The 12,421-nt window shown below is 49.5% G+C and overlaps 1 protein-coding gene across 6 annotated transcripts in view; it reads left to right on the top strand.

The window, feature by feature from the left end:
* The window catches only part of ITSN1 (intersectin 1), a 100,111-nt gene that overhangs the window by 54,935 nt on the left and 32,755 nt on the right, over positions 1-12,421 (top strand). For all 6 annotated transcript variants that reach the window (XM_064647162.1, XM_064647160.1, XM_064647161.1 and 3 more), the window contains 5 exons: positions 626-747; positions 8,358-8,593; positions 10,038-10,197; positions 11,453-11,658; positions 12,298-12,380. In XM_064647162.1, coding sequence (XP_064503232.1) covers positions 626-747; positions 8,358-8,593; positions 10,038-10,197; positions 11,453-11,658; positions 12,298-12,380 — 807 coding nt within the window. The remainder of the gene's footprint in view (positions 1-625; positions 748-8,357; positions 8,594-10,037; positions 10,198-11,452; positions 11,659-12,297; positions 12,381-12,421) is intronic.

Below are 12,421 nucleotides of genomic sequence, written 5' to 3'. Positions count from 1 at the left end.
GCAAGATGTCAGAAATTATTTCTGTGTTTCCTTATTTTGCTGTGCAAAATGTGCCTTGGGGGTTGTCAGAGCAGCACCAACGTGTCCCGGGGTTCCCCTGGTCCCTCTCCTACCTTCCCCAGGAATGTTGTTCACTGATAAAATGACCCAAAATCTAAGATTTAATCCCCCTCTTTCTGCTCTGCACACAGTCCCTTTTTGTTTCCATTTGTGCAGGGAGCAGAGGGCACTTTTATGACTAAATCCTGCCCAGAGGGGTTGTGGATTCCCCATCCCTGGAAGTGTCCAAGGCCAGGTTGGACGGGCCTTGGGGCAACCTGGGCTGGTGGGAGGTGTCCCTGCCCATGGCAGGGGTGGCACTGGATGGGCTTTAAAATCCTTCCCAACCCAAACCATTATGTGTTTCTACCATTTCCCCTGATGTTTAGAGGAGAAAATAGCCAGAAAATTGTCTTTAAATCATTCATTTTCACAAATAGGGCACGAGATACTTCCTGCAGACACTCCCAGTTCTGCTCATTTTTCTCACCACTTTCCCCTCATTTTACAAGTGTTTAAAAATAAGGGGGTTTGATTATTATTTTTTTTTTTTCCTTGTGTGTTTGTTTTTTTTTCCTTTGCTCAGAAAAAGCTCCTCTGACCATTTCTGCTCAGGAGGATGTAAAAATAGTGTATTATAGAGCTCTGTATCCTTTTGAGTCCAGAAGCCACGACGAGATCACCATCCAGCCAGGAGACATCGTCATGGTAAGGAGGGATTGGGATGTTCCTGCAGCAAACCAGTTTTGCCCATGTGTGATTTAAGTTGTGTAAAGGAAGGAAACTTCAAACCTAAAAATTTGGTGGCAGGGATGTTGATACAGAACAACCTCCAGTTTTTTTCCCAGTCTGTTGTGTCGAAGTCTAAAGCAATATTTGCTTTTGTCTCTCTAAAATTAGAGATTTACAGGGAAAATGTCACTTTTCCCAGGAATATGTGATTTTAAGGAGCAGTTCATGCACTTTGAAGAGAGATTTGCAGGGAAGTAACATTTTTCCCAGAGCTGTGAGAATCTAAGGAGCACTGCACACATTTTTAAATAGAGATTTGCTGGGAAAATAATATTTTTACCAAAAATACGTCATTTTAAGGAGCACTTCACACATTGTAAAGAGAGACTTTGAGGTCATGCAGGTCTTTTTATATGTTCCTGACATGGTTTGAGATAGTCCCCAAATCCAATTCCCTAGTTCCATCCCCCCTCCCACATCGCAACCTAATGTGAGATGGGTTTTTCCAGACAAAACACACCAGACTCAAAGTGGGGGAAAGGGAATATATTACAATGACTGTACAAATAAATATAACATCACATTATACACATGATCACAACTATCTCTACCATGACATATAGTATTTACAGTGGATCAGGTCTCCTCTCCCCTCCAAATAAAAGTCCAAGAAGAAAAGAGAAAAGTCTTTCTGTCACTTCCTCAGGCCACAGTTCCTTCATTTCAGTTTTTTGTGGCACTGGCTAGTGTCCTTCATTTTCCTGAGGCAGCAGATTTAAGTGTGGCAGTCAGGATTTTTGTTCTTACTTTGTGGAAATTTCAACCCCGAGCCCGAGCCTTCAGGGGATTTCCTTGTAGATCTTCACTCCTCTTGAGTTAGAACATTGAAGGCAGCTTTCAATTCAGTCTTACCAAAGCTCTTCTGCTCTGTCTCATGCATGCAGCAGTTGTGGCTGGCTTTCTGCCAGCACCCACAAGGGAGGTATCCAAGTCTCTCTCTCTTGGCCCCATCGCCTCACCCGAGGGGTCTTCCGTGGACTTCGTAACCCCAGACAAGGTCGTATCACCACGTCATATCACGAAGACACAGGGGAGTCTTCGTGACGGTCTGGTATCTTCAGGAGACTCAGCTCCTTGCTTGCAGGGCCTTTGTGCCCTGTCTCTCAGGCTGCCACCAGGCAGGAGTGCGAGGGGGGGGGGAGCCAAGGTCAACTCCCCCCCGCATTCCATCCGGCCATCCCGGTCCAGCTCCGGGACGCCCTGAGCTTCTCAGCTCCTCTCTCTCTCGTGCTGCATACTCCAAGGCTCTTTCAAGTAAGAGTCCATCATCTTCCTCCTTCCAGGAGGTCTCAAAGGAGTTTTGGGGGATCTGGTACAGTCTCTTACCCCAAACTCTGTCTCTCTGCTGCTCTCTTCTTCTCCTCCCTTTCCAGGAGTCTTCTCTCCGGTGCTGCATGTTGTTTCTGCTGCTTCTTCAGTTCAGGTCTTATCTCCTGGCTCTCTGCCACCTTCTCCGGCCAGTGTCGGCTGCTGCTCTGCGCCCATGGAGAGAACATCTCCCGACATAACTACAGGCACCTAGCCCAGCTTTATGCTGTTCCAGGTCCCTGCAGCCCCCAGCCAGAGGCTGGGAGGCCCCAGAGGGCCCAAGGGGCTTAGAGCCCCTTCCCCGTGGCTCACAACATGGCCACCTCTCCTACAACCACCTAAAACTACAACTCTTCTCTTCCGGTCTGGTTGTGATATGTTTACATTTCTGCAGGAGCGCCCATTGGGCAGAACTTCAAAACTTCTAGGGGTTTCCACCCCTTGGGGTCTACCACTTCTCTTAGCCTCTGGGGGAAAACAAGGTTCAAACCACGACAACACTCCACCCCTCGCTCCTGCGAAACTGTCAACATATCACAACAACTGAAAAAAAACTCTAATCAACATTCAATCTTCAACAAACTAAAATATAACCAAAATCTCTCTACTACACATCAATATAGCATCATCACAAACTTAACTCTACCCTTAATACTTAACTTACATTACTATAGGCTTACTTTCACTACAATGGTACAGTCTGTGTTTTGTCTGGAAAACTCTTTCAGTTGCCACAAGCATCATGGCTCTTATCTCTTTCCCCTGATGGTTCGCAACCATCCTCTGCTACCATTTATGACATGGTTTGAGATAGTCCCCAAATCCAATTCCCTAGTTCCATCCCCCCTCCCACATCGCAACCTAATGTGAGATGGGTTTTTCCAGACAAAACACACCAGACTCAAAGTGGGGGAAAGGGAATATATTACAATGACTGTACAAATAAATATAACATCACATTATACACATGATCACAACTATCTCTACCATGACATATAGTATTTACAGTGGATCAGGTCTCCTCTCCCCTCCAAATAAAAGTCCAAGAAGAAAAGAGAAAAGTCTTTCTGTCACTTCCTCAGGCCACAGTTCCTTCATTTCAGTTTTTTGTGGCACTGGCTAGTGTCCTTCATTTTCCTGAGGCAGCAGATTTAAGTGTGGCAGTCAGGATTTTTGTTCTTACTTTGTGGAAATTTCAACCCCGAGCCCGAGCCTTCAGGGGATTTCCTTGTAGATCTTCACTCCTCTTGAGTTAGAACATTGAAGGCAGCTTTCAATTCAGTCTTACCAAAGCTCTTCTGCTCTGTCTCATGCATGCAGCAGTTGTGGCTGGCTTTCTGCCAGCACCCACAAGGGAGGTATCCAAGTCTCTCTCTCTTGGCCCCATCGCCTCACCCGAGGGGTCTTCCGTGGACTTCGTAACCCCAGACAAGGTCGTATCACCACGTCATATCACGAAGACACAGGGGAGTCTTCGTGACGGTCTGGTATCTTCAGGAGACTCAGCTCCTTGCTTGCAGGGCCTTTGTGCCCTGTCTCTCAGGCTGCCACCAGGCAGGAGTGCGAGGGGGGGGGGAGCCAAGGTCAACTCCCCCCCGCATTCCATCCGGCCATCCCGGTCCAGCTCCGGGACGCCCTGAGCTTCTCAGCTCCTCTCTCTCTCGTGCTGCATACTCCAAGGCTCTTTCAAGTAAGAGTCCATCATCTTCCTCCTTCCAGGAGGTCTCAAAGGAGTTTTGGGGGATCTGGTACAGTCTCTTACCCCAAACTCTGTCTCTCTGCTGCTCTCTTCTTCTCCTCCCTTTCCAGGAGTCTTCTCTCCGGTGCTGCATGTTGTTTCTGCTGCTTCTTCAGTTCAGGTCTTATCTCCTGGCTCTCTGCCACCTTCTCCGGCCAGTGTCGGCTGCTGCTCTGCGCCCATGGAGAGAACATCTCCCGACATAACTACAGGCACCTAGCCCAGCTTTATGCTGTTCCAGGTCCCTGCAGCCCCCAGCCAGAGGCTGGGAGGCCCCAGAGGGCCCAAGGGGCTTAGAGCCCCTTCCCCGTGGCTCACAACATGGCCACCTCTCCTACAACCACCTAAAACTACAACTCTTCTCTTCCGGTCTGGTTGTGATATGTTTACATTTCTGCAGGAGCGCCCATTGGGCAGAACTTCAAAACTTCTAGGGGTTTCCACCCCTTGGGGTCTACCACTTCTCTTAGCCTCTGGGGGAAAACAAGGTTCAAACCACGACAGTTCCTTTTGGATTTGATTTTAGTTTACTCTCCCACAGTGGGGTAACTACTCTCTGTTCTCTTTATTTAACTTATTTTTGACAATAGTTAAACCTGATTCTTGGGGGATTTCTCTCCTGCTCTGCAGTAATTGCTTAACTAGGCTACTCTTTTAGGCAAACTGATCTAAGTCAAATTGTGAACTGTGTTATAATTGTGCCTTGCTTTGAATCTTTGCTTCCCTCTGGAGGTTAAAAGGGAATGGGTAAGTGCTGCCTGACTCCAGGAAGGCTCTGGAATTGCTCCATTTCCATGGACACACAGTTTGTCCCTGTGTAGTTCTTGAACTCCCCAAGGGTCCAATTAACAAACTCCTTCACTTTATCAAAAGTAATTAAACTGCACCAACCCAGAGCTTACTTTTGATGCTGCATTTGTGCTCCTTGACCCTCAGTCCTTCCGTGTTTGTCGTGTCCCGTGGTTCTCCCAGGCCCAGGGGGTGACTTTCCTGGGAAAACAACCATTTCCAAGCTCCCATGTTAAAGTGGCTCTGCCTGGTGGCATCAGTGCAGCTCTGGAGTTCAGCAGCTCTCCAGCCTGGAGCGTCCTGGGTGCCACAAAATCACCATTCCTTGGAATAACCAAGGACTGGCACGGGCAAGTGGAGCACTTTGCCACTGGAACCTGAGTTTGGACCCATTTGAAACCCAAATTTTGACCCATCTTAAACAAATTCCATGTCCTGGTTTCCATCTGGATGGGAGGTACCACCCAGGCTGGGACTGAGCAAGGAGCTGGACCCAGATCCGTGGGCTGGGACCAGGCTGGGCTGCAGAATTCCTTGTGGCAGGAGGACTTTAATGGATGTAGAGCTTGTAAATCACCTTGACAGCAGTGTAAAGCACTTTTACACTGGGCATGAACCCTGAGACCTGTCTGGGTGGAAATGAGGGAGAAGGATGAGGGTTTGTTGGGAAGGAGGAGGGTTTGTTGGGAAGGAGGAGGGTTTGCCAGGCTGAGGAGGGCTCTGCTCTCCCAGCTCCTGGGATGTGTCAGTGACCTGCATCTGGCCTCATGGACTGGAGAGTCAGTGGCTTGTGGACTCTGTTTTTTAATCCTCCCACTTTGTAGTTACAGGATTTTGTATTTTTCTTGGATTTTGGCTTTCCCTACTTCTTATCTTTCAATGTACTTTAAATGTCTTTCACTGTGAGCTTAGACTGATTTTAATCCTGTCTGTGACTCAGCCAAGCTTCTGTGTGGGGACAGATATTATTTAAAACAAATTCCTAATGACAGTTTCTCCTCAGTTTTGTTGCTTATTGATTGTTGGAGTTGGAATGAGTCTTCTCTGAGACACACAAAGAGTTCTCAGCTGTGACTAAAGTACAGTTGTATAAATAAAAACTAACCCCCCCCCCCACTATAATTCACTGTTCAGGTGTACATTTAATCTCTAGTTGTATTTTGGAAATAAATATTCTGGGATTGCTTCTCGTAGGGACTTGGGGATGGTGGGTGTAAAAATATAAGGAAATTGGGAGAAATTAATTTTAAAAAGGTTCAGAGGAATTTGTTCAACATTCCAGTCCTGTGCTGCAAAACCAGATGTGACTGGTATCTTATATGAATGAGTAAGAAACCAGTTTTGTTATGAATGATGAAGTTTAAATTACCCTTCCAAGTGCCTTTTCCTGAGTGTTCCTGGAGAACTGAGTGGGGTTGGATGAGCAGGAACCTGACTGTCCTCACAGGCTGCTTTGGGAGTTCCTGTAGCTTCAAACCCCCTCAGAAGAGACATTCAATTAGCTGGGTTTAAAACCTTTTGGTTGGGTTTTTTCTCCTTATTTCTGAAAACTCCCAGTGGTTTCTGTCTGACTGTGATTTGTGTCACAGATGCTCTTTTTGGAGCATCCCCACACCAGGAATGTGGCTTTTCGGTGCTGTTCCTTCTGTGTGTCAGTGGTTGTGGTTCCTCCCTGTCCCCCTGAGGGAGTCCCACCTGGGTGACTGTTCTCAGTGTGCAGATGATTCAGCCTGGCCTGGGGTGCTGACAATCCCTTTCTCCCAGGCTGTGACCTTCCCTCCCCCTCCTGCTGCTCCATCAAGCCCGGGTGCTGCTGCAGTGGAAATTTTGCTCTGCACTGCAGTGAGAGCACATGGAGCTGGTCAAGCACAAAGTGCCTTTATTTCTGGTTGGCTTTGAGCTGGCAGGGACTGAGCCAGAAGGAGGGCCCAAAATAAGGAGAAATAATGGGTGGGTTTGCACCAAAAGAAGGGGGTGGGATATTACAGGGGGAGGGAAAAAGTCAACAACCAGCCCCAGGCAAAGGAATCTGTCAGGAGCTCAGTGGGGTGTTCCAGGGACAGAAATCCATCCAGGGGCTGGGCTGATCCCCCAGCGTGGGCAGCAGGGCAGGGGGGGATTGTGCCCTTCTGCCCCCTCAGGTGAGACCCCCCTGCAGAGCTGCTCCAGCCCTGGGGAACAGCCCAGCAAGGACATGGAGCTGCTGGAGAGAGGCCAGAGCAGGAACCAAGAGGATCCCAGGGCTGGAGCAGCTCTGCTGGGAGGAAAGGCTGGGAGAGCTGGGATTGTTCAGCCTGGAGAAGAGCTCTCTCCAGGGAGAGCTGAGAGCCCCTTGCAGGGCCTAAAGGGGCTCCAGGAGATCTGGAGAGGGACTGGGGACAAGGGATGGAGGGACAGGACACAGGGAATGGCTTCCCAGTGCCAGAGGGCAGGGATAGATGGGATATTGGGAAGGAATTCCTGGCTGGGAGGGTGGGGAAGCCCTGGCCCAGGTTGCCCAGAGAAGCTGTGGCTGCCCCTGGATCCCTGGAAGTGTCCAAGGCCAGGTTGGATGGGGCTTGGAGCAACCTGGGCTGGTGGAAGGTGTCCCTGCCCATGGCAGGGGTGGCACTGGATGATCTCTAAGGGCCTTTCCAACCCAAATAATTCCATGATTCCACGGTGACACTGTGACTGTGCTGTTACTGCCACAGCCAACCCTGGAGTTACACTGGGGTTTGCAGCTCTTACCTATTTTGATGCTCTGGTTGCTCCTGACCTGAACAGAGGAGAGAAACTCTGATCAAAAACCAGCCACTGTGGGCAGTTGGTCCCCCAGAGGGTGGTGGGCACTGCCCAGGCTCCCCAGGGCAGTGGGCACGGCCCCAAGGCTGCCAGAGCTCCAGGAGGGTTTGGACAACGCTCTCAGGGACAGGGGGGAGTGTTGGGGTGTCCTGGGCAGGGCCAGGGGTTGGACTGGGTGAGCCTTGGGGGTCCCTCCCAGCTCAGGGTATTCCATGATTTTATGGTCATACTTGTTGCATCCAGGCCTTGATGACCCAGCAAAAGGATCAGAGTGAGGGGCCTGAAAATTTCCACAGGAAACCTTCCTGTGGAATTGTTCTGTATAAATACATTCCCACATTTGTGGGTTTGTTTGGAACTGTTCAGTGGGTGTTGGTTGCAATATGCTGTGGGGTTTTTTTTGTTCTATTTTCTGCAAGGGAATCAAGGAGAACTTGTAGAAAAGTGCATTTTGTGTTAGTTAGGTCAGAAATAGCAATACTTCAGGGATTTCCCTGGAACTCACTGCTCCCAAGTCTGCTGTGCTGTGACAGACCTTGAGCAACTGTTTAAAACCCATCCTTGGTTTACGCATTAGAACTGAAACAAATTTGTTTTACCTCATCACCAAGAAACCCTTTTGAACACCTGAAGGTGTCCAAGGCCAGGTTGGAGCAACCTGGGATAGTGGAAGGTGCCCATGACAGGGGGTGGCACTGAATGAGCTTTAAGGTCCCTTCCCCTCCAACCATTCTGGGTTTCTGCAATTTTGGCTTGGGAGAAAAAGAAAATAGAAGGAAAAAAGCCTCGTAAATCTGTATTGCACTGCAGGAAGTGAGTCCCTGGGGAGGAGACGGGTTGTTGGAAGCAAAAATTGCGTTTGCAGGGGATGTTTCTCAACTCTCTCTCTGCCTTGGTGTGTCTGCAGGTGGACGAGAGCCAGACTGGAGAGCCGGGGTGGCTCGGGGGAGAACTGAAGGGCAAGACCGGCTGGTTCCCCGCAAACTACGCCGAGAGAATCCCCGACAGCGAAGTGCCCGCCTCGGCCAGGCCAGCAGGGGAGGCCCCCAAGGTGTCCCTGCCCGAGAGCAGCACTCCCCTGGCAGCTCCTGCCCCCCCCGAGGCTCCTGCCACCGCCAACAACTGGGCAGACTTCAGCTCCACGTAGGTTTGGGGGGTGAGGAGCAGCCCAGACCCGCCGGAGGCCTTTGGGGTGGGTTTGGCTGCGTTGGCACTGAGCAGGGGAGCAATGGCTGCAGGGGAAAAATACCCTCTGGGAGGGAACTTTTCCGTAGTAAATTGTTAAAGTCGCGGCCTTGTGGGATTCCAGGCTGCTCCCACCAGAGCTGCTGAGCAGTGCCCAGGGCACAGCACACACAGGAGACAGTGCCAGGGGAGGGTGTGGCACGGTGGGAATGCTGAGGTGTTCACTGCCCTCAGCATCCTGGAATCACACACTGGGTTGGGTTGGAAGGGGCTGCAAAGCCCATCCAGTGCCACCCCTGCCATGGGCAGGGGCACCTTCCACCAGCCCAGGCTGCTCCAAGCCCCGTCCAACCTGGCCTTGGACACTTCCAGGGATCCAGGGGCAGCCACAGCTTCTCTGGGCAACCTGGGCCAGGGCCTCCCCACCCTCACAGGGAACAATTTCTTCCCTATATCCAACCTAAATTTCTCTTCTTTCAGCTTGAGCCCGTTAATCCTTGTCCTGTCCCTGCAGTTCCTGGTGAACAGTCCCTCCCTGACTTCCTTGTAGGCCCCTTCAGGCACTGGAAGGAACCTCTCAAATCTCCTTCTCCTAAATTAGTTGCCACCAAACCTTTTTGAAGGTTCCCAACTTGGATTATGCAAAATATGCTAATGACATTGATAACATGAAAGGATGATTTATTAATTCCTGATTACAGCATTAACAAGACTGGTGGAAGTAGAACATGTACCCTTCCCTACATGTCTTAACACTCTGGGCAGTATCACCAACTGTCATTGTCTTCCCTTTTGACCTTGTATCCATATTTATAAATTAAAATATAAATATGAGGCCCTGGCCCAGGTTGCCCAGAGAAGCTGTGGCTGCCCCTGGATCCCTGGAAGTGTCCAAGACCAGGTTGGAGCAACCTGGGCTAGTGGAAGGTGTCCCTGCTCGTGGCAGGGAGTGGGATGGGATGACTTTTAAGATCCTTTCCAACCCAAACCATTCTGGGATTCTGTGTCTAAGTGAAAGGGGTGTAAGAGGTCAGTGCCAGGCTAATGGGAAAGTTTTGGAAAGAATGAAGAATAATTTTAATTATTTAAATATTTTGGTTTCTCTTCCCACTGTGTGTAACACAGCCTGCACTGCCCAAACTCCTGGTGTGTTGGGAACTGCTAAAAAATGAAAGTGAAAACCTGCCCTTAAGTAGCAAGGACAAGCAAGTGACTTTGGAGTTGCCTTTGAAGATAAATTCCTGGTTAGCCCAGGTTTGATGGCAGGGTGGCCCTGCAGTCCTGGTGCTCAGGGATTAATCAAGTCAAAGAAATCAGCAGAGAACGTAGAAACTTTTGTTCCCCAGGAGTGTTTTTCTCCAGCTGAAAACAGCAGGAGTTACATCATTCTTTTTTTTTCCAGGTGGCCAACCAACCCCAGTGAGAAGGCAGAGAGTGATAACTGGGATGCCTGGGCAGCCCAGCCCTCCCTGACCGTGCCCAGCGCGGGGCAGCTCCGGCAGCGCTCGGCCTTCACCCCCGCCACCGTCACCGGCTCCTCTCCCTCCCCTGTGCTGGGCCAGGTGAGCTCCTGCAGCCACTGCAGCTGCTGGCAAAGGTTTGGAAAGCAAAGTGGGAACCTTGGCTGTGTGTTGAACCTGTCACCTGAGGTGGGGGAGCTCTTCCAGCCTGGAGGGAGAACAGGGAGTGTCCCCCCCCTGCAGAGCTGCTCCAGCCCTGGGGAACAGCCCAGCAAGGACATGGAGCTGCTGGAGAGAGGCCAGAGCAGGAACCAAGAGGATCCCAGGGCTGGAGCAGCTCTGCTGGGAGGAAAGGCTGGGAGAGCTGGGATTGTTCAGCCTGGAGAGGAGAAGCTTTGGGGCGACCTGATTGTGGCCTTGCAGGGCCTGAAGGAGCTCCAGGAAAGATGGAGAGAGACTATTTCCAAGGGCTGGAGGGACAGGACAAGGGGAATGGCTTCAAACTGGCAGAGGGCAGGGCTAGATGGGATATTGGGAAGGAATTGCTGGCTGGGAGGGTGGGGAGGCCCTGGCCCAGGTTGCCCAGAGAAGCTGTGGCTGCCCCTGGATCCCTGGAAGTGTCCCAGGCCAGGTTGGAGCAACCTGGGCTGGTGGAAGGTGTCCCTGCCCATGGCAGGGGTGGGATAAGATGATCCTTAAGGTCTCTCCCAACCTAAACCCTTCCATGGTTCTGTGATCCATTGGCAGCATCTGGGGCAGGTTTAACACAGAGCAGTTGCTGTTCTGCTGTTCTGGGCTGGCTGGTTTGGATTTTGGTGGCCCAGGGTTGGGTCACTTCCTTGGGGCTTTCTTGACCACCTTCACTCCCAGGTGGATTGTGTGGTTAAGTGGAATAGCAATGGCAAAGCTTCAGAGCAGCTGAACTCTGTCCATCTGTTCAGGCATTTCCTTTTCCTCAATGGAACAGCAAACAGAACTGTCTGCTGGAAAGTGCTGAATATCTCACTGTCTGAGAGCAAAAAATCCCTGGAATGTACAGTGAATAATATCAGCAAAGCATCATTTTCCATATTTACTTATTTACTTATGTTCTGCCAAATCAGCTGCCTGAAGGTTTATTACATGTATTTTTTAATTGTAAAACTATTTAATTTAATACTGATTATGTGTCAACAGCCAGAAATGTAGGAGGGCTGTAAACATTTCTGGAATTACTCAGGAAGTTTAACTGGTGTTGCTTTAGCTGAGGGAGGGGCTGTATGTTGTTGCTCCATAAGTAGCCTGAGAATATAATCCCTTCAGCATCTTTCCTGGTGAAAGGGGGGGACATGACTGACTTCTGTGTCTTTTCTTTAAGGGTGAAAAAGTGGAGGGGCTTCAAGCACAGGCTTTGTATCCTTGGAGGGCGAAAAAGGACAACCACCTTAATTTCAACAAGAATGATGTCATCACAGTCCTGGAGCAGCAAGACATGTGGTGGTTTGGAGAGGTCCAGGGACAAAAGGGGTGGTTCCCCAAATCCTACGTGAAGCTCATTTCAGGCCCCATTAGGAAGTCAACGAGGTATTTTGTTTGCTTTTCCCATACTGGAATAGATAAATAACCAGGAGGAGTTGCACAGTCGGATTTTAAAGCTGAGAATCTACTCTGTGAAAGTGCCTTTTCTTGTCTGACTCTTCTGGAGAGTCTTCCAGCCTTGGAAATCTGTGTGGGCAATAAAACTGACCCCAGTTCTCCCTGGGTCTTGCCTCACCAGCAAAGCATTAATGGACCTTCTTAATTTTAGGTGATTTACACCAAAAAAGTCTGTTGGATTTTATGAATTACACCAGTGTAAGTCACAGCTTATCTTTCCCCAAAATTAAAAGAGATTCCTCAAATCTAAATCACTTCTCATTATTCTCAGAGGAATTTAAATTCTGTGTAGTGTGAAGGCAACATGGACATCAGCAATACAAAGGAGAAGGATCTTAGATCATTTTTTTTTGCTGAGGAAGAAGAGGAGATGCAGAAAATTCTCTGTTAAGGCATCTGCCTCAGTGAAACCACAACTGGACTTCAGAGCTTTATTTTGCACATTTATGGCTCTTTTAAAACACAGGGAATTGCTTGGGGGTGCATATGCATTTTTGAGTTTGAAATATAACACTGATTTTTCTGAAGAGATTGAATTCCTTATATAACCATTATTTTCTCCTAAAGCATGGATTCTGGATCCTCAGAAAGCCCTGCTAGTCTGAAAAGAGTAGCATCCCCAGCAGCCAAGGCAACGATGTCAGGGGAAGGTAAGGACTCCAAACCATGGCACTGAGGGGATCTTCCTCTG

The sequence above is a fragment of the Pseudopipra pipra genome, chromosome 2, assembly GCF_036250125.1.
Source record: "Pseudopipra pipra isolate bDixPip1 chromosome 2, bDixPip1.hap1, whole genome shotgun sequence".
NCBI lineage: Eukaryota > Metazoa > Chordata > Aves > Passeriformes > Pipridae > Pseudopipra > Pseudopipra pipra.
The sequence above is the reverse complement of the archived record's forward strand: the minus strand, read 5'-3'. Positions and strand labels throughout refer to the sequence as shown.